Source organism: Heloderma suspectum, chromosome 14 (genome assembly GCF_057233095.1).
Source record: "Heloderma suspectum isolate Gila_16-S chromosome 14, 16-S_ref, whole genome shotgun sequence".
Lineage (NCBI taxonomy): Eukaryota > Metazoa > Chordata > Lepidosauria > Squamata > Helodermatidae > Heloderma > Heloderma suspectum.
This window is the reverse complement of record NC_139471.1, coordinates 23,025,706-23,045,028: the sequence shown is the minus strand read 5'-3', so window position 1 is coordinate 23,045,028 and position 19,323 is coordinate 23,025,706. Positions and strand designations below refer to the sequence as shown.

The window sequence follows — 19,323 nt, the reverse complement described above, 5'->3', positions numbered from 1 at the left end:
CCAACAATACTGGGGAGATGGAGCCAGGGTCTGACTCAGGATAAGGCAGCTTCTTATGTTTCTATGAGGTGCCTTTTTTCAACAAAGAAGTCCCTAAGGAAGCGATCCTGTGGCCCCTGGACAGTGTCTGAGGGGCCATAGAATAGTTCGGGTTCCCTGCTCCAAGGTCAGAGACAATGCTCCCACCTCAGCGGGGGAAATCAGAGCTCCAACCCCCCCTCCCCCCTCACAGCCAGTGTGGAAAGAACCACGGCAGTTGCCTCTCCGAGGCTGTGAACCCGACCTCGTGGAGGGAGGAAAAGGAGGCGTTTTGGTGGGCGGAGAGGAGAGGAGACAGGAGAGGCCAGGATATGAGCTATCCTGAGGCCCCTCCAACCTCCTTCCCTTCCCCTCCGAAACCTTCATTAGATGGGGGGAAAGCCCATCTAGTGAAAAATGCAGGGTGGGAGGACAGGGAGGCGAAGATTATGCCAGCTGCTCCTCCCGCCCTGCATAGGACGACCGCAAGCCTCTGAGTTGGGGGGCTTAGGATCATCTACAGGATTGCACCCTAAGGCTTTAATGCTCCAACCCCTGAGTCATTCTAGTGGCCCCTCCCTATACCTTTTCCTGCTCTGCAATGTTCTTATTGAGATGGGGCCATTTGTAGCACATGTCGTGGGTACTGGAACCAGCTCCTGCCTATATCTCATGCAGCTCTTGACAGATCTGAAAGCTGGGAGTATGCAGCCAAGATGCACGTTGCAATGGGGGGGGGGATCAAAGCAGGACTTTATTAACTCCGCGTAAAAGCTAAACATAAGGTGAAAGATATGACGCCTCTATAAAGGGCGGCGGAATATTTCTCTGAGCCGTTAATTTTTTCCAGACTGTGAAAAGCTTTAGGATAGTTATCTAAAAAATTTTTTTTTAATCCCTTACATTCATTTTGACACTTCATTTGTTTTAATTGAAGAAGTAATTAGCGGCGAATCAAATCCATCCCTGTAGCTGAAAGCTTCACCTGTTGGTTAATGGTGCGTCAACAGAGATCAGTAAACATGACTGGATCAAGGAAAACGGCTTCTAAAATATACAAGTGAGCCCTGGAACAAAATGTTGCAGTGCAGAGTACTGCAATAAGGGTTCTGGACACTTGATTCCATCTCCCCACCACATCCCCCAACCCACCGCATCAGTCAGTAAGTATTCTGTGCCCACTAAGCATGTTCTCACTGAGCTGTTTGGGGGAGAAGGTCCTTCACTGTTATGACCCACGTGTTGGATTCCCAGAAGTGTTCCCCCTTTTAGTGATGCTCAGTGCTTTGGATGGAAAAGAACTCAGGTTTAATCCCCAGCATCTCAAGGCAGAGCTGGGAAAAAACCCATCTGGAACTCTGGAGAGCAGCCGCCAGTCTGTGTGAAGACAATCCTGAGTTGGATGCATCAATGGCCTGACTCAGTACAAGGCAACTTCCTATGCATTCAGCTGTCCACTGCTGGAAACAGACTTCTGGGCTTAATGGACACTCCCTCTGATCTCGCACGGTGGTGTTTACATCCTCAGGATGGTATCCCTGGTTGTGACCAAGGGAAGGGCCTTTTCAGTGGCTGCACCTGGACTTTAGAACTTCAGAACTCCCCTCTGTGGAAGGCTCACCTTGCCTAGGGATGGCGGAGAATTTCTCCCCGAATCTTCGGGGGGCCGAGCGCCAACACATTCGGCCCCCCGAAATCGGCGGTGAAATTCTCCGCCACCCCCCCGCCACCCCCGGGACGGGACTTACCTTTGGCGAATGTCCCTCCCGGCGGCGGGTCCCGGCGGCGGTTCGTCGGGGGCGGGGGGCTATTTGCTTTGCCCTTATTTTCGCCGTAGTCTACGTAAATCTCTACGTAGACTAGACGTGCCAAAATAAGGAACGCAAATGGAGGCGCCCATGGGCCACTGCCATTTGCGTACGCGCTTTTTTTTTTTCAAAGTCACCCGTGATAGGCTACGTGACAATTTATGTAGCCTATCACAGCTGACTTTGGAAATCTAGCCGTGATAGGCTACGTAAATCATCACGTAGCCTATCACGGGGTTTTGTTTTGTTTTTTTACTTTTTTTTCGCGGCCGGGGAGACGGGGCACTTCTCCCCGGCCTGAATTTCGGCCGGGCGAGGCGGGAAGCCTCCCCCCCCGGCCTGAATTTCAGCCGGGCGAGGCGGGAAGCCTCCCCCCCTTCGCCTGAACTTTGGGGGGGGAAGCGAAGCGCCTCCCCCCCACCGCGAAGCCAAGCTGCAAAAAGGTGACTTTCGTACATCCCTAACCTTGCACCCTCCTTAACGGCTTTTCAGAAGTTACCAACATCCTTCCTTGTTAGAAAGGAAAGTTTGTAAATGGCTTTTAACTGTCTCAGGGGCAGAGGTAAATAATTTTTATCACTGCTGTATTGTTGGTGTATACTATTGTTGATTTATGTTGTTTAGTCTTTTAATGTTTTAAGATTGTTATATTGTAACTGTCATTTTAAAACGCTAATTTTACATTTTTATTTCATTGGTAACTGCCCTGATCCCTTTCAAGGAAAGGAGAGACATAAACGTTTTAAAGAAATAATAAATGAAACTATCCTCAATGTCTGTTTTCCATAAAGAAGAAACAAAACCATCCTTATATTCATCACAGAGTATAAACAAATGGATGGCGCTTTGCCACCTCTCTGTACATCAACAGGCCCAAAGGCCTGTAACACTTTCCTTAGGAAGAAGTGGGGGAAACACACCACCACTTGTTCCTTGCGCAGCTCTGAGCGACTGCTTATAACAAGATGTTTAATTAAAATCCAAACTGTTCCCAGAGCCACTCCACACAAGCTGCCTTACAGGGGATCGAGAACAAGGTTTCATGCTGCGACGAACCAAATCTCCCCCACCCCTCACTGCTCATCTTTCTAGAAATATCATGGCCAGCCTAGACAAGCAACTTCACCTCCCCCTCCCCAAAATTCAGCTCATGTTTAAAAAAAAAAAAAAAAGGTACTGTAGGGATCACTTGGAGCAACCTTCACCAACTTGGACCTTTCCAGATGTATAATAAGAATGTAAGAACATAAGAAGAGCCCTGCTGGATCAGACCAAGGGTCCATCTAGTCCAGCATTCTGTTCACACAGTGGCCAACCAGCTGCCAATGGGAAACCCACAAGCAGGACATGACTGCAACAGCAGCCTCCCACCCATGTTCCCCAGCAACTGGGGCATATAGGCATACAGCCTCTGATACTGGAGGTAGCACATAGCCATCAGGACTAGTAGCCACTGATAGACTTTTCCTCCAGGAATTTGCCCAATCCCCTTTTAAAGCCACCCAGATTGGTGGCCGTCACTACATCCTGTGGAAGTGAACTCCATAGTTTAACTCTGTGCTGTGTGAAGAAATCCTTCCTCTTGACTGTCCTGAATCTCCCACCAATCAGCTTCACTGGATGCCCCACTGGGTTCTAGTATTAGGAGAGAGGGAGAAAATGTCTCCCTATCCACTTTCTCCACATGATGCATCATTTTATGCACCTCTATCATGTCTCCCCTCACTTTTTGTCACCCCTGCCTTTTTTCTAAGTTAAACAGTCCCAGATGTTGCAACCTTTCCGCATAGGGGAGTTGCTCCAGCCCCTTCACCATTTTAGTTTTCTGCACTTTTTCTAACTCTACAATATCCTTTTTTAGGTGTGGTGACCAGAACTGTACCCAATACACAGTGCTGGACTACAACTCCCATCATTTCCAGCCAGCATATTTCCCATAATTCCCAGCCAATGGCCATGCAGATGGGAGTTGCAGTCCAACACGGCGGTCAGGTGGGGAAAAGTGAGCCAGGAAAATACATGCGTAGCACCTCCTCCCAGTCTTTGGCTCCATCAGTTTGATTTTCCCTCCCTAGGAACTGCCCAGACCCATAAAAAAGTACTTTGGCTCTTTGAGATTTTCCTTCATCTTTGTAGGCAACATCAGCCAAGATATGCCAGGAAGTCCCAGGTGTGAGCCTCATCCCTCCCTCTTTCTGTAAGCTGCTTTTGTAAGTTACTCTTTGTTACATTTAGCAGGCTTGATTGGTGTTTCATTCTATTTTTAAAAGCAAGACTATTTCTCAACTTCTCTCTACTCAGACCTTTACAAATGTACATGGTGCTTTACAAAGAATGAGAAGGCGTACAATCCAGATACTGACACAAAGATGATACTGAGGAAGGGTCTGGAAATGGGGGGCGGGTATGAAAAACAAAGGTGCAAAATGGGAGAGCATCCAAAACAGATCCACGAACAGAAGAGAAACATCTCAAGATGCTGAAACAAAGATTTTATTTGTTAAAAAGCTCAACTTGTTTCAGCCGATTCATATTTTAAGGCCTTCTTCAGAGGGTTATAAAAACGTCTGCAGAAATTCTTATAATAAATATCTCCTACTAAAATTCACTAGTGACACTGGTCTGAGCTGCCAATGAAGTTTAGTAGGAGATATTTATTATAAGAATTTCTGCAGACGTTTCTATAACACACACACCCCAGAAGGGGGATATGCAATTATTTCAGCTATTGGCCACAATAGCTCAATGGAACGTCTATGTTCAGAGGCCATCTCTCCCAGAGTACCAGATGCTGGAGGCATACAACTTGTGGGCTTCTCGGAGGCACCAGGCTGGCCACTGTGGGAAACAGGATGTTGGGCTAGATCAGGGATGGACAACGTCAGGGGGTCCAGGGGCCACTTTTGCTCCCTCCTCAGATCCCCCTGAGTATTGCACTCCTGCAAAAACAAGCCACATTTGGGCATTTTAGCCTTCCGCAGCAGTTTTCCACCACAATTTGGCAGAAAACTGTAAACGCTTTTGCCATTGCCACCACAAACTTTGGGCACACCAATTACCGTATGCAGCCCACATATTGCCCACCCCTGGGCTAGATGGATCTTTGCCTTGATCCAGCAAAGTTCCTCCTTAGTTATTATTAGCCTGGATAGTTAGGAATGGAACCTCCATGTTGAAGACAGAGAGCCGGTGGGGGGGAGCTGTTGCCTTCCTATCCTGGTTGTAAGCTTCCCACTGGGGTATCTGAGTGGATGCTAGATGGACCCATTCTGGACTGATCTAGCAGAGCTCTTCTTATGCACATCCATTACCAGAGTGGGGTGGGGGCAAGCAACAAGGGTGGGCCCCACCGTAATAACTAACTAACATCTTTTTTGCTGCAATGCTTTGACATGCACAGTATGAATGATTAATTGCAGCAGCCTTAGTCTGCAACCTTTAATATCTGCAATGTTCCAAGACAGTGACACACACACACACAGAGATAGAAGGGGGGGAGGGGAGAGAGAGACAGAGAGAGAGAGAGAGATGCACCTCCAAATTTATTTCTGGGAATGGCATTTCACTTTGGATGGGCTTGGGTTCTACCCAATGGAGCTTTGGGCATGCTGGCCACTGGATTGCGGAGGGAGGTTTTGCAGCCTTTTTTAAAGGCTGTGTTTATCTCTGAACAAGAGAGCATTTTTTAACATGCAATTTCCGCACATTTCAGCCAGGATGAGATAAGCAATTCATCACCGGCCCCGTCGTGTGGCTTTCATACTGAATGAGTATGCAAATCCACTACTGTGAGATTTCAAGAGTTGGAGATGATGCCCAGGAATCGAAAATATGTAGAACAGAAAGTGCAAATTACTAAGACTCTTGGATCTAATATTAGAGGTAGCTATTAAGATGAAAACACAGAGTGGGTGAGGGAGGCAGGGAAGGAGTGGAGCAGGCTGGTAATTAAATCTCTACAGCTAGGCTGATACCAGAGCCAGAAGAGACAGCTTTCCAGTGCAAAGGAGGTCCAAGCTACCTGGACGCTCTCCTGCACTTGATAAGAGTTTTTCTCCTTCTCTCCTAATCTCTAGTGTGGGGTCATCCCATGAAGCTGAATGGTGGGAGATTCAGGAGAGACAAAAGGAAGTCCTTCTTCACACAGCACATAGATAAAACTATGGAATTTGCTACCACAAGATGTAGTGAGGGCCACCCAACTGGATGGCTATAAAAATGCATGTCTATCAATGGCTACTAGTCAGGATGTCTAGATATTACCTACAGTTTCAGAGCCAGTGTGCCTCCCAATACCAGTTGGTGGGGAACATGGGCAGGAGGGTGCTGCTGCCCTCATGTCCTGCTTCTGGGATTCCCACTGGGGCACCTGATTGGCCTGTGTGGAGAACAGAGTTCTGGACTAACTAAGCCTTCGGTTTGATCCAGCATGGCTCTAATGTTCTTTGTTCTGCAAACTCAAGAGGATTTGCTGAGAGAGCCATTTCCTTTGTCTCTGGGTGCCCCCCGTTTATCCCAGAAGGCCTTGCATGGAAGATGTTCTCAGTGTATTGTGTCAAATTGCTTAAAAAAATAATATTAGCAAAGGCAGTACGTATGCCACATTAGGTGGGAGTTCGGGGGGGGGGGAAGCCCAGAAAGTGGCAGGTTATGCAGAAATTGGCTCTTGATGAATCTCATGCAGCTTCCTAAGTATCTCAACTTTCATTTTAAAAAAACGTTACTAGCCCATATGACTGCAGAGATATGCTTGGAAGTGGGTGGACAATGCCTGCTGGAATTCCAGAAGCCAGAGCAGTGACTAGCAAAACAGAAATGAGTTATGCAAAACGTTGCAGAAAAAGCTATGCAAAATGAGAGAAAATCAATCTCAGCAATGTGTACAGGTCTCATAATTCACCTGCTTTTGGTGCAGAATTTTGACTATCTGGACACAGAATGTTACTATTGTCTTTAGCAAGGAGTGACTCAAGTGTTTGATGTCTACTGTATAGCTGAACACTCATCTGAAAGGGGACATGAAATCAAGACATACTTACAACGTCTCTTCCTTCTTCTTCTTATGGGGATCCACTAATCGGAGGGTGTCCCGAATGACAGCAACCTTGACTTCTTCATCGACAGGGCTTGGGATGTACTCAATAACCCCCGGAGAAACCTTGAAATACCCAAAGCATGAGCTGATAGGCAACAAAGCTTCTACATACATAGTCTCCTCAAGACCTACTGTGTGCCTAAACAAGAGAGCTTAACAATAGCAAGTTCAAAATTCTGCCATTCACTGAGAGGTTTTTCAATGGCCCTTAGCTAGGACACCTAAATGGAACCTCCAGGAACAGGGGCAGAATACCTGTGTGTGATCATGGGAAAGTTGTTCAAGCAGTGATCCTAGGCAGTGCAAAGAAAAGGAGCATTCCATATACAGGTGTGTGCTTATTTCCATCTAACAAATGTTGGAGGGTATAAAGACAGATTTAAAGGGGGATCAAGGCCATCCATGATGATGGAGGAGGGGGAGAGGTCAATCCATCCCTGGCCAGGCTGGCCATATGGAACCTCTAGGTGCAGAGGCAGGGTAGCTCTGAGTACCTGATTTGAGGGACAAACAACAGGGGATGATGGTTATTGGCTTTGAGCACTGCATGTGGTCTTCCCACAGGCAACCTCATTGGCTATTGCAGGAAGATGAACTAGATAGACTTTTGGTCTCATCCTGCAAGGTTTTTCTTATGTTATATTTTATTTGTATTTACTTATTTAAGATAAAACCAGCAGCAAAGAATAAAATCACTACATCATAAAACCAAATTAAAAACCAGCAGCCGAACAGAGAACTAAAAGCACTAAGAATAGTTCTTAAAATGCCTGGGAGAATTTTTAAAAAGTCTACACCTGGTCCTGGAAAGGCCATAACATAGATGCGAGGTGAGCCTCTCTGGGGAGAGCATTCCACAATTTCATTTAATTTATTCAAAACATTTGTATCCTGCCCTATATCATTAAGATCTCAAGGCAGCTTACAGAGAAAATCAATTTAAACTGTATAAAACAATAAATAATTTCAACAGCTAAAAACATATTAAACCTTTAAACAAGCTAATACCAATTAAAATCTAAAACAATAAAACAGTTAAAACAGTGTGCTACTTTAGGGAAAGCATTTAGCCTTCAAAGGCTTTGGTGAAAAGCCATGTTTTTACTTGGCACCAAAATGAGACCAATGTCTGTGCCAATCAGGCCTCCTAGGGGAGGGCATTCCACAACCGGGGTGCCACAGCAGAGAAGTCCCTCTCCTACGTCCCTCTCCATAGTGTATGTCTTGCACTGGTGGGACGCAGAGAAGGGCCCTTCCAACTCAGGCAGGCATATATAGGGAGAGGCACTCCCTCAAATAACGAGGTCCCAAGCCGTTTAGGGCTTTAAATGTCATCACCAAAACTTAGAATTCTGACCGGAAGCAGACTGGCAGCCAGTGCAATCCCTTTAAAACTGGTGTTATATGATTTTTATAAGATGTTCCAGTCAGCAGTCTATATATTTCAGTCTAAATATTTAAATGGGTGCCTCCACTGAAAAGGCCCTCTCTCTTGAAGTCACATGCCTCACCACACTTCGCAGTGGCACCTGCAGGAAGGCCTGATGATGAGCTTAATGTTTTCTAATGTACTACTAATGTAGGTAAATGTTCGTAAAAGGACTGGACAAATTTGTGCAAGAAGGTGGGCTTATCAACAGCTAGCGGACGTGGCGTCTAAACAGAAGCTGCACATGAAGAGTCAGCCTACTTCAGAATATCCGACACTGGGGACAAACGTAACCAGATCTGCTCATGGGCTTTCTGGAGGCATCTGGCCAGCCGCAACTGGAAACAGCATCCTTGGTCTGACCAATACAGCAAGACTGTAACTTGCTTTTGGGGGACTGATGCTTCCTGAGGCTCCCCCATGGTCTGCCTGTCTACCTGGTTGCTTATCACCTGTTCAGCCTGTACAACATGAATACCTCAAGTCACAGAATTAGTGTGGAGCTTCCATAATCCCAGTTAAATTGAGCTTCAAAATAATATGAAATGATCAAGGATTCCAAAACTTAGAAAAGTAAGGAAAGCCTCACATAATTTCTGTAGTAATTGTTGTTGTTGTTATAGCACCTTACAGACTGATATAAAAAAAACATTGACCACTGCTCCAAGGAAGTTAAAATTTGACAGAGGGAGAAGCAAAAAAAGGGAAGGGAGGATAACAGAGGCAAGGGTAACAAAGGATATTCTGGGATGTTATTATATGTTTAACAATAATAAATACCTTTTTATTCTCCCAGGCTTTGAAAGTTCTGGCTTTTTAAAAACCTGCTGCTTCTAATCTGCTATTGTTTTGTGGGGTTTTGTATCTGGTTTTGATTTTATTGCGTGATTTTACTGCGAATTGTTCTGGGAACTGTTGGTTGGAGGGTGGAACAGAAATATTTAAATTAAATAATTACCCACACCTTCAGCAATGAAGATCCCAGGGCAGTTTACAAAACATAAAACTCACCGTAAAAATGCAATACCATTAAGCAAACAAAAACGATGATAAAATAACAAATTCAAGCAGTGTTTAAGAGGCCCAGGAGAATAAAATGGTCTTTGTCTGGAGCCAAACCAATATGTAGTGCAGCTTTCTTCAATGTGGCGCCCCCCAGATGTCTTGGACTGCAACTCCCATAATTCCCAGCCAGCATGGCCAACGGAATTATGGGAGCTGTGGTCGAACACATCTGGAGAGTGCCGCACCAGGAAAGGCTGAGATAGTGCTACCTGGTGAGTCTTCCCGGGGTGAAATTTCCAAGAAGGATCTCTCTATGTGTGAATGTAGTTATGTGTGCTTAAGCTTCTTTCTCATTGAGAATAAGCACTCAGGGCCAAACTAGATGAGGTGGAAATCTGTGATGGGATCTCCTGTCTCTTTAAATTTCTGTTACGAGCAACTGTGTGGGGAAGGACACAAACTGGACTGGGACCACAGTACTGTTTTTCTGATGCAAAATCTCTTGTCGACAGCTGTTCTGAATATTCTGAATGCAAAGAGGCAGGACGTCCTATCATAAAAGTCCCAACGGTTAAAAGTCCCAATGTCTTGTCTGGTTGGCCCTAGGCCCCCATTTGCCCCATTAGGGGAAACCCACAGGTAGTTCTAATCCAATTCACTTCCCCAACCACTGCGACTGTTTTTAAGACAGCTTATGAGACTGATCTCCAATGTCTTGGCTAGTTTGGCCGGGAGAGTCAAGCCAAAGCTTCATGGAAGAAGAGGCAATGGAAGAGGACAGGGTTAGGGATGGCGGAGAATTTCTCCACGAATCTTCGGGAGGCCGAGTGCCGACGCATTCGGCCCCCCGAAAGTGTTGGGGAAATTCTCCGCCGGCCCCCCGCCCCCCCCCCGGGATGGGACTTACCTTTGGCGAATGTCCCTCTCGGCGGCGGGTCCCAGCGGCGTTTCGGCGGGGGCAGGGGTGGCGGCCAGTCTCCCGACCGGCTGCCACCGCCACCATTACAAAATTAAAAAGTTCAGTAAAAAAAAAACACACACACCCATGATAGGCTACGTGACGATTTACATAGCCTATCACGGCTAGATTTCCAAAGTCAGCCATGATAGGCTACGTAAATCGTCACGTAGCCTATCACGGGTGACTTGGGGGGGGGAAGCGCGTACGCAAATGGCGGCGCCCATGGCTATGCAAACTCTATTTGCATTGCCCTTATTTTCGCCATAGTCTACGTAAATCTTTACGTAGACTAGACGTGCCAAAATAAGGAACGTAAATGGCGGCGCCCATGGGGCGCCGCCATTTGCATACGCACTTTTTTTTTTTTTCAAAGTCACCCATGATAGGCTACATGACAATTAACGTAGCCTATCACGGCTGACTTTGGAAATCTAGCCGTGATAGGCTACGCAAATCGTTACGTAGCCTATCACGGGGGAGGGGGGTGTTGTTGTTTTTTTACTTTTTTTTTCGCGGCCGGGGAGACAGGGCGCTCCTCCCTGGCCTGAATTTCGCTGGCGAGGGATGGGGCGCCTCCCCCCCCGGCCTGAATTTCGGCTGGGCGAGGCGGGGCGCCTCCCCCCCTCGCCTGAACTTCGGGGGGAGAACCGAAGCGCCTCCCCCCCACCGTGAAGCAAGCTGCGGGACAAGGTAAGTCTCTTTCGTCCATCCCTAGACAGGGTGGAGTTGTGGAAGTCAACAGGCAACTTCTACCTTTTAAAGAAAACACTCTCAAGAAAAACCACACTGCCATGGCAAAAGCAGCATGCCTGAGAGAAGGGGCTTACCTCTTTCTCGTGCTCAATTTTCATGCTGGGGTTAGCATTGACTTCCAACAATACTGGCTTCAGGTTCTTCATCAGGAGAATGTCAAACCCTAAAATCTTTGGACAAGAGAAACTGACAGCATTTTTTCCCCTTCAGAATAGTGTGTGTGTGTGTGTGTGTGTGTGTGTGTGTGCGTGCGCACGTCCACTCCATCCTCTTATTTCCAGGAGCTATATCAGATGGAGGCAAAGTGGATCCCTCTAGATGTTCTCGACTCCAACTCCAATCAGCCCTGCCGAGCATGGCCAATGGTCAAGGATGATGGGAGTTGTAGTCCAAAACTTCTGAAGAGCACTGAGCTGCTTAACCCTGCACGACACTGATGGTATGCCCAGCTAATGATGAAGAACAGCTCTCTGATTCTGGAGAGGTCCTTCTTCAAAAGTCCTTCCCACTGGTACACAGATGGGTGGGTGGGAGAGGGAGGGGGGAGAGAGAGAGAGAGAGAGCTCAGCTCCTCCAATATATGGAAACATAGCTCAGTAGTACAACACCTGCTTTGCACGCCAAAGGCCATAGGTTCAATCCCAGTTATCTCAAGTTGAAAAGACCTCTTTGTTAGGGTGGACACTGAGCCCATAGAATCCCAGAGTAGTCCTGATTCTGAGGAATAGAAGCCGCTCCTGGGAGAGGAGCACGCTCATCCTTCCCAGGGCCAACAGCTGGCAGAGATTCCTCCCACCGGCATTCCTGGCATAGATAGCAGTCCCGGGAGTGAGAGAGCGCGGGAAGCAGACTTGCTGGACGCACGATGCCGACGCAGGGAGCAGCGCCAAATGGAGGGCGCGGAAAGGAGGCATAGTGCCCGGCTGGTGGGCAAACAACGGTTGCGCCCAGAGGATCCAAGGGAAAAGGGGAGGGACTCTCCCTAGCCCATAAGTTCAGGGTCTGCCAGTGATTCTCCTTCAAACGGGGACCAACTGTACCCACTTAGGGAATAGGTACTCCGCTGCTCTTATCTAGCTGCTAACAGTAGAGTTGTTAAGTTGTAAAAGAGGAATAAATCTTTGAAAAGAAACCCTTTATCTGTGTCTGGACTTGGCTACTAGATTAGACCGAGAGAAGCCTCCAAGGAGCCCTTGACACTCTTCCCCTAAATGTGGAGGTTTCATCTATTATACACACACGCACACGCATACACACACACACCATTATTGTTAAGCTGAGCTGTTCCATCTATTTGGGGAAGAATGACCCAAATCTGCCCAAAATTGGTAGTAACCAATGGAAGAAGTTAGCCATGGCAAATTTCCCATTGCTTTCAATAGGATTTAGTCCCGAATAACCTCCTCTGGATCAAGGCCACTGGGAGTGGAGAATAGAATGCAAAAATTCTACCCCAGCAGGGAGTTGCACTAAGCGGCAGATAAAGAGGTCAACAACCACAGGATGCTTCCGGACAGAGGGCTGTTGGTGCTACTAATCAAAAGGTGTTGTGGTGTTGTTGTGTCTTTCCCTCCTTAATGGATTTTCTGTGGTAAAGAAAGAAGTCAGTGTTGTCTGGTCTCCTCCATAAAATTCCGTGAATGAGGGAGCATGATGGCGTGCTAAAGGGCTTGTCGGGAAGCAGGCTTGGAGGAGTTGTTTCCCAAGGCCCACCCGAGGCAGCCGTTTAAGGACACCATTAAGAAGACAGATGTTACTGGGGCTGCTCCCTCGTTACATAAATCCCTCCCCCAAGAGACTCGCCAAAGTCCACCGTGTGAGACTTTTGCAACTTACGCCTGCCTGTTTGGCAAAATGGTAGGGAAATGTTAATGTTTTTGGAGGAACCCCATTCCATCCTGCTGGGGCCTCTAGGTGGAAATTCCCTGTAGTTACCTGCACAAAGTCATTGGTATTGAAGAGGCTATAACGCCCGAGTTCTGTGTCCTTCTCCCTGCCCCCTTTGGACCATGCAGGCTTCCACAGGGCAAGCACAAACCTACCGTTCTACTCTGGCAGCCTTCTCCAACCCGGTGCCCTTCAGATGTTTTGGACTACAACCCCATAAGACCCTGCCAGCATGGCCAATGGCCAGGGATGGAGGAAACAATAGTCTGAAACATGTGGGGGTTTCAGCTTTTTAAATCTGGAGCTCAATGTGCAATGAGCAGGGGGTGGGACTCAACGGTCTTATAGGCCCCCTTCCAACCCTACTATTCTATGATTCTATGAGGGCCCCAGGTTGGCGAAGACTGTGCTACAGCTTCCCATCCACTTATCCTTACGCCACCATATATTGCTAAAAGATGGATTTTTAGTGATGTGCTGGTGGCTGTTTACTGGGGGATAGGGGAAAAGAGAAAGAGAGAAGACAAGAGGGAAGATGAGAGGGCGAGAACTCCACCTCAAATGGATTTCTCAGCAGAGCGTTTGACTGTAGATTGTGAGACACTAATTGGTAAATTGCTACTCTGGCAGGCCCTCATAGCTTTAATGACACCACTAGAGCACATAATCACAGCTGTTTGCTGGTCAGCCCGGCCTGAACCACAATTCTCCAAAGGTCAGGGCAAACGCTGGGAATTCAGCTCTTCCCACCACCGCTGCCAGCAAAATAAATAAGTAAATCTGCAAGCGGCAGAAGAAGAGGAATGTGTTTTCTGATGGAAGCAAGCCTTGGCGGGAGAAATTTGAGAAGCATGGAAGCAGTGCCAGAAGTGACTCTCCAGCCAGGAGAGATGCACATCTGGAGGGCACCAGCTGGAGGAGCATAATGGCTAAGAGAGTAAGAGATAAGAGTCCTGAATTCAAAGCCCACCCCAGGCAAGCCAACAGAGGAGCCGCGGGTCAGTGGCGGAACACCTGCTTTGCATGCAGATGGTATCTGGGACCTTCTTGAGGGTTCATGAGCTGCAGCCCCTTCCCAATCATGTTTACTGGTTCCAGTTATTCACCCAGCATACCCCCCTACACTCCAATCCCAGGCTCCCACTCAGGGGCAGCCGACGGCTCTGATCAAGTGGGAATTTGGACAAGAACATGAGGGGTTCCATTGCCACCAAGGCCTCTCTAAACCCTTTAGAACAGGTACAAGGGTCCTGTGCCCATCCAGAAGTTATTGGACTCCAACTCCAATCAGCCCCAGCCAGGTCAGGGATAATGGAATCCAAGAACATCTGCAAGGCACCAGGTTCCCCATCCCTGCTTTAGAGTTGTGCGACAGACTTTCTATCCCAGCCGCCTTACCCAACCTGGTTGACCACCAGATGTGTTGGACTGCAATTCCCATCATTCCCATCCAGCATGGCCAACGCTGCAGTCCAACACGTCTGGAGGGCACCAGGTTGAGTAACACTGGTCTAGCCCAAAAGGAAACAAAAATACAATGCCTCACTAAATTCCATACTTACCTGGAAACAAGAGGGTCCCGGTTTCCCAGTGGGAATGTAAGACTGGTAGTAAACCTTCAGCTCGGGGACCACGGCAATCACAGTCTTGATGACCAGAGAAATGATATCAGACCAGACCTTCCGGACGTCGACACTGTTAGAGGAGAGCCTGTTAAGGATGCTGGAAAACGTCCGTTTGCTGCCCGTGTTGCCGCTGTCCGAGTGGACAAAGTTCCCACTGTGGACGTTGAGCGAGTAATTGGTCAAGTGCATGAACACTTGGTGGAGGTTCTTCAGGGTCGGCTCTTGGTAGGGCTCTGTACAGAACCGGCAGAGTCCGTCTTTCGCAATGTAGACCTCCAGAGGGTCTAAAGATTTCAGCAGGACGTACAGACGGATGTCGAACTTGAGCTTGTCGATCAAGAGGGGCTTGGACATATACTCCTGGACCACTGCGGGTCTCGTCTGAAGGTTGCCCGTCATCCGGACATCACCAGGCTCTTTAATGAGGTAAATCCCATCCCCCTGACATCCACCATCGGGTTTCACAATGAAGGTGGGCTTCCACGTAGGGTTGGTGTCTTTGATCATGTGAACCTAAAAAGGAAACAAGTTGAATTATCATCAATTACATTTTATCCCACTCTTCCTCCTCTGACAGGGGTGGTGAACCTCAAACCTACGTGGGCAAATCCAGCCTTTGGGGTTTCCCCTGAAGGCCACCCCCCGCTTCCCCTGGACCCACCCCTTTCACCCAACCACTGATAGTTTGGTCGCTTCCCAGCTTTTGCACAGTTTTTTCCCCGTTCTAAGAGGTTGAAATGCCTCTCCTAAGGCAGTAAGAGCTTTAAGCTAAAATATGCTGGTATTTTTAGTTTGTCCCTTTGGCCCTGCCCACCACTGGAATCCGGCCCCCGAGAGCTTCTCCAAAGTGGAACGCAGCCCTCAGGCTGAAAGAGGTTCCCGCTCCTGTCCTAGGAGCTCAGAGTCAGGGCCGGCCCTACCATTAGTTCTCTCAGGCGGAAAATGCTAAGAGGTGGCAGCAAGGTGTTGGAGGAGAGACATGAGTGCCACGTGGCCTTCCCTACGCCCCCTAAGCTAGACTGATGCCTTCAGGTGTGGTGTTCCACCACAGGTGTTGAACAAAGACGTTCAGCCTTGAAGAAAGGCTTTTTTACGTGGAATGAGAGGGGGCACCATCTTGTTCTCCGCCTCAGGCAGCAAAATATCTTGGGCCAGCCCTGCTCAGAGTGGTGTACATAGTTCACACTCCCATCCCCCATTTTATCCCCACAGCAGAAAGGCATTTTAAGCTGAGTGAGAAACAGGTCCATGGAACCACAGTGACCTTGGTGGCTGATTAAGTATCCAAGTATCCAGATCTGATGTTTTATGCACTACAGCACACTGCATTTCACTGATGGAGGTAGATTTGTTGTTGCAGGGATATTGGGAACCATGGGAACAACATTTCCCATAGTTCCCAGATTCCCTGGTTATTGCTAGGCATACTTGTGGAAATGTCTGGGGTGTGAAACCTGAGGCTACCACAACAATTCCAAAGAACTTTCCCCACCACCACCACCACCCTTCATCCCTGCACTTTTGAGAAAGGGGTGATGGCAGGGAGGCCTTTGGGGAACACCCATGCACCAAAGATGATTCATTTTGGATCAGCCAGAACTCTGGAAAGGGCCCCAGAAAACTGGTGTCTGAACCACCCATTTTGGACTCTGCCCCATCACTAAGCAGAGATGTTGCTTTAGCCCAGGGGTATCAAACCTCTTTCAGCCCAAGGACCAAATTTAATTTCAGAGAAGCCTTCGGGGGCTGCATTCCAGTGGTGGGCGGGGCTGAAGGCAAAGGGGGCAAGACCAAACTACCAAAAATACCAGCCTATTGTAGCTTAAAGCTCTTCCTGCCAATCACTCAGCCTTAGGAGAGCCTCTTCAACCTTTTAGAATGGGGGAAAAACTGGACAGATGCTGGGAAACTACCAAACAATCAGTGGTCAGAGGAAAGGGGGGAGGGATCAGGGGAAAGGGTCCTCTGGGGAGCCCTGGAGGGCCAGACTGGAACCCTGGATTGGGACCCTGGATTTGACCCACCGGCCTGATGTTCTGCACCCCTGCTTCAGTTTCAGTGGGGGAGGGTCAGAACAGGGTTGCGGGAGGGGAGGAGAATCAAAGCCTGACCAACCTGACCTACCCAGCAGAATGGAGCCCCTGTGCTGGGTGTGGCAGCCATGAGCTGGATAAAGCTTCCATTTTTACCACCTGCCTAATTCTCACAAAAGAGGCAGGGAGTGGGAGAGACTGCCAAGCAATCGGCAAGGCACAATATCAGACTAGCAGGGTGCACAGAATCTGATATCTAGGCCAGTGCCAGAGTAATGAGTAACTATGGAACTCACTTCCACAAGATGTAGCGATGGCCACCAATTTGGATGGCTTTACAAGGGGATTGGAAAAATTCCTAGAGGAGAAGGCTATCAATGGCTACTAGTCCTGTGGGCTATGTGCCACCTCCAGTATCAGAGGCAGTATGTCTATGTACACCGGTTGCTGGGGAACATGGGCAGGAGGCTGCTGTTGCACTCGTGTCCTGCTTGTGGGTTTCCCATGGGCAGCTGGTTGATCACTATGTGAACAGAATTCTGGACCCTTGGTCTGATCCAGCAGGGCTCTTATGTTCTTAACAGGAAGAGGTCCTGAATTTGTCCCCCAGTTCTTCAGTAATGTCCTATCCTGCTCTGAGCTAGGAGATTCCAGGCAGACGCTGAGGATGGGGCAAAGTATCCCCTCTCATCTCAACTGCGACAGTCCTCTTCTTCCAACGTACAGTCTGAGTGTCATGAACCTGGAATCCAGAAGTGACCTGGACATGGACACAAAAGCTGAGGAACCAGTGGTACCAACGGAGGAGGCACTGGGCCTGAGCACCACCAAGACAGCAGAGAGAGACCCCCAAGACACCACCCACCCCTAAGCCAGGTACACCCCCACACCATCCCCATGCCTAGACCAGAAACGGCAGCCCCTGAGCCCAGATTCAGTATTAGCCAACCACAGCCCCCGCCAAGAGCTTCACACAATCCATGAAGCTGGGGCGGCAATGCAGGCAGGACACCCAGCATGAGTTCTCGGAGAGAAGAAGGCGCGCTAGGCTCCGGGGTAGACCTTGTCCCTTTACAGCTGCCCACTTTGCAAGGGAAGGGAGGAGTCTGCGAAGGGGCTCCGGATGTCAAGGTCTGCAAGGCATCCATCTGTCCTGAGACCTTGTCAGAACAAGTTGCTCACCAGGAACTCTCCTTGACGCTGCAACACCCAGGCTGCCTTCTTGTGCTGTGTCCCATGGGCTTCCTCCTCAGGAGCAGAACTGGACACAGGGTCATGCTGAGATGACATGACTGGAAGCCTTCCCACGTCTCCCCAGCCCCTCACCAAACCACCACAGACCCACCACCTCTAGCATATCACAAGGCTCCCAAGACCTCTGCATGAGAAATACCAACACTTTCACCCACTCTCAGCTCCACGGCCAGAGTTGGCTCACTGCACAGACTGAAGGGGAGACAGAAACCTTTCCACCACTGGCAAAAACTCATACCACCCCACAGGCTGAGTATGTGAGAAAGCAGAGCACAAAGCAAAGCTCCAAGTGATTTATTATTTCATCCAGCCTTTTCAGTTGGGTCAAAAAGCCATTATTAATTTCCTTGTTTTGGAGAATACCAAAATCTGTCATTCATGAGCTGGATCTAGGGGATTTTTCTACCACCTGAAGATGAGACTCTACTTTTTGAGGGTGACATTCCCTCCAGTCACTAGGCAATGCTACTCAATTTGGCACCTATTGACTTTTTTTACCTCCTACACCAGCTAAAATTAATCTCCATCTCCACAAATATAAAAAAGGCTTCCTTTCTCCATCTGTTTCCCACCAAAGAAGGAAACTGCATGTCTCACTTAAAGCTGGAAACAGATCCAGGTAATGGGTGAATTTTATATTTCCAAAAATGAGAAGGGGAACACCCACCAATTACATGTTTCTGTGTCCCAGATGCCCTAGAGGTAACCTGAACCCTGCATTGTACCTGGCAGAGCCTAATCCAATTAAGACTGCAATCCCACACAGACCTACGTGGGAGTAAGCCTCGGTGAATACAGTGGGGCTTGCTTATGCATAAACATGCATAGGCTTTCTCTGTCAGTCTGCTATCTCCTCCTACACTCCACCGTGGTGTATTGGTTACAGCAGTTAGGCTGGGACTTGGGAGGCCCAGGTTCTAGTCCCCACAAGGCCATGAAGCTCAGCAGGTGACTTTAGGCCAGGCACTGACTCTCAGCCTAGCCTACCTCACGGGGTTGTTGTGAGGATAAAATGGAGAGGAGGAGGACCAGGTAAGCCACCTCAGGTTCCTTGCAAGAATAAAAAAATTAGGATATAAATGTAATAATAAATAATAAACAAATTAAAAAGCCTTAAGACTGTGATCACAGACTTTGTGGCTTCAACATCCAACCAGCCCCTTTTTTCTCCTCCACTCCCACCCGCTCTACACCACTGCTTTGCTTAACATGAAGCCTAATGAAGAGTCCTGGAGACCTCAAAAGCTTGCTCATTATTTTGGAACACCTTCGTTGGTGCTAATGAAGTTATTGGCTGACTGTGGATTTTGGATTTTTTGTTATGGACCAACATAGCTTCCTTTACTGCTGCTGATTTGCTGCTACTGATTTGCCCCATCGAGAGCATCTGGGTTAAAATAAATGGAGCAAAGAATAAAAGGAACCTGGTGGTCGGAGTCTACTACCGGCCACCAA

At 48.2% G+C, this 19,323-nt stretch overlaps 1 protein-coding gene across 2 annotated transcripts in view; it reads right to left on the bottom strand.

Annotated features, from left to right (window-relative positions):
* The window catches only part of TTLL11 (tubulin tyrosine ligase like 11), a 108,622-nt gene that overhangs the window by 50,031 nt on the left and 39,268 nt on the right, over window positions 1–19,323 (bottom strand). For both annotated transcript variants that reach the window (XM_084820870.1, XM_084820869.1), the window contains exons 4-6: window positions 14,519–15,094; window positions 11,144–11,239; window positions 6,866–6,984 (exon numbers count right to left, since the gene is read on the bottom strand). In XM_084820870.1, coding sequence (XP_084676996.1) covers window positions 6,866–6,984; window positions 11,144–11,239; window positions 14,519–15,094 — 791 coding nt within the window. The remainder of the gene's footprint in view (window positions 1–6,865; window positions 6,985–11,143; window positions 11,240–14,518; window positions 15,095–19,323) is intronic.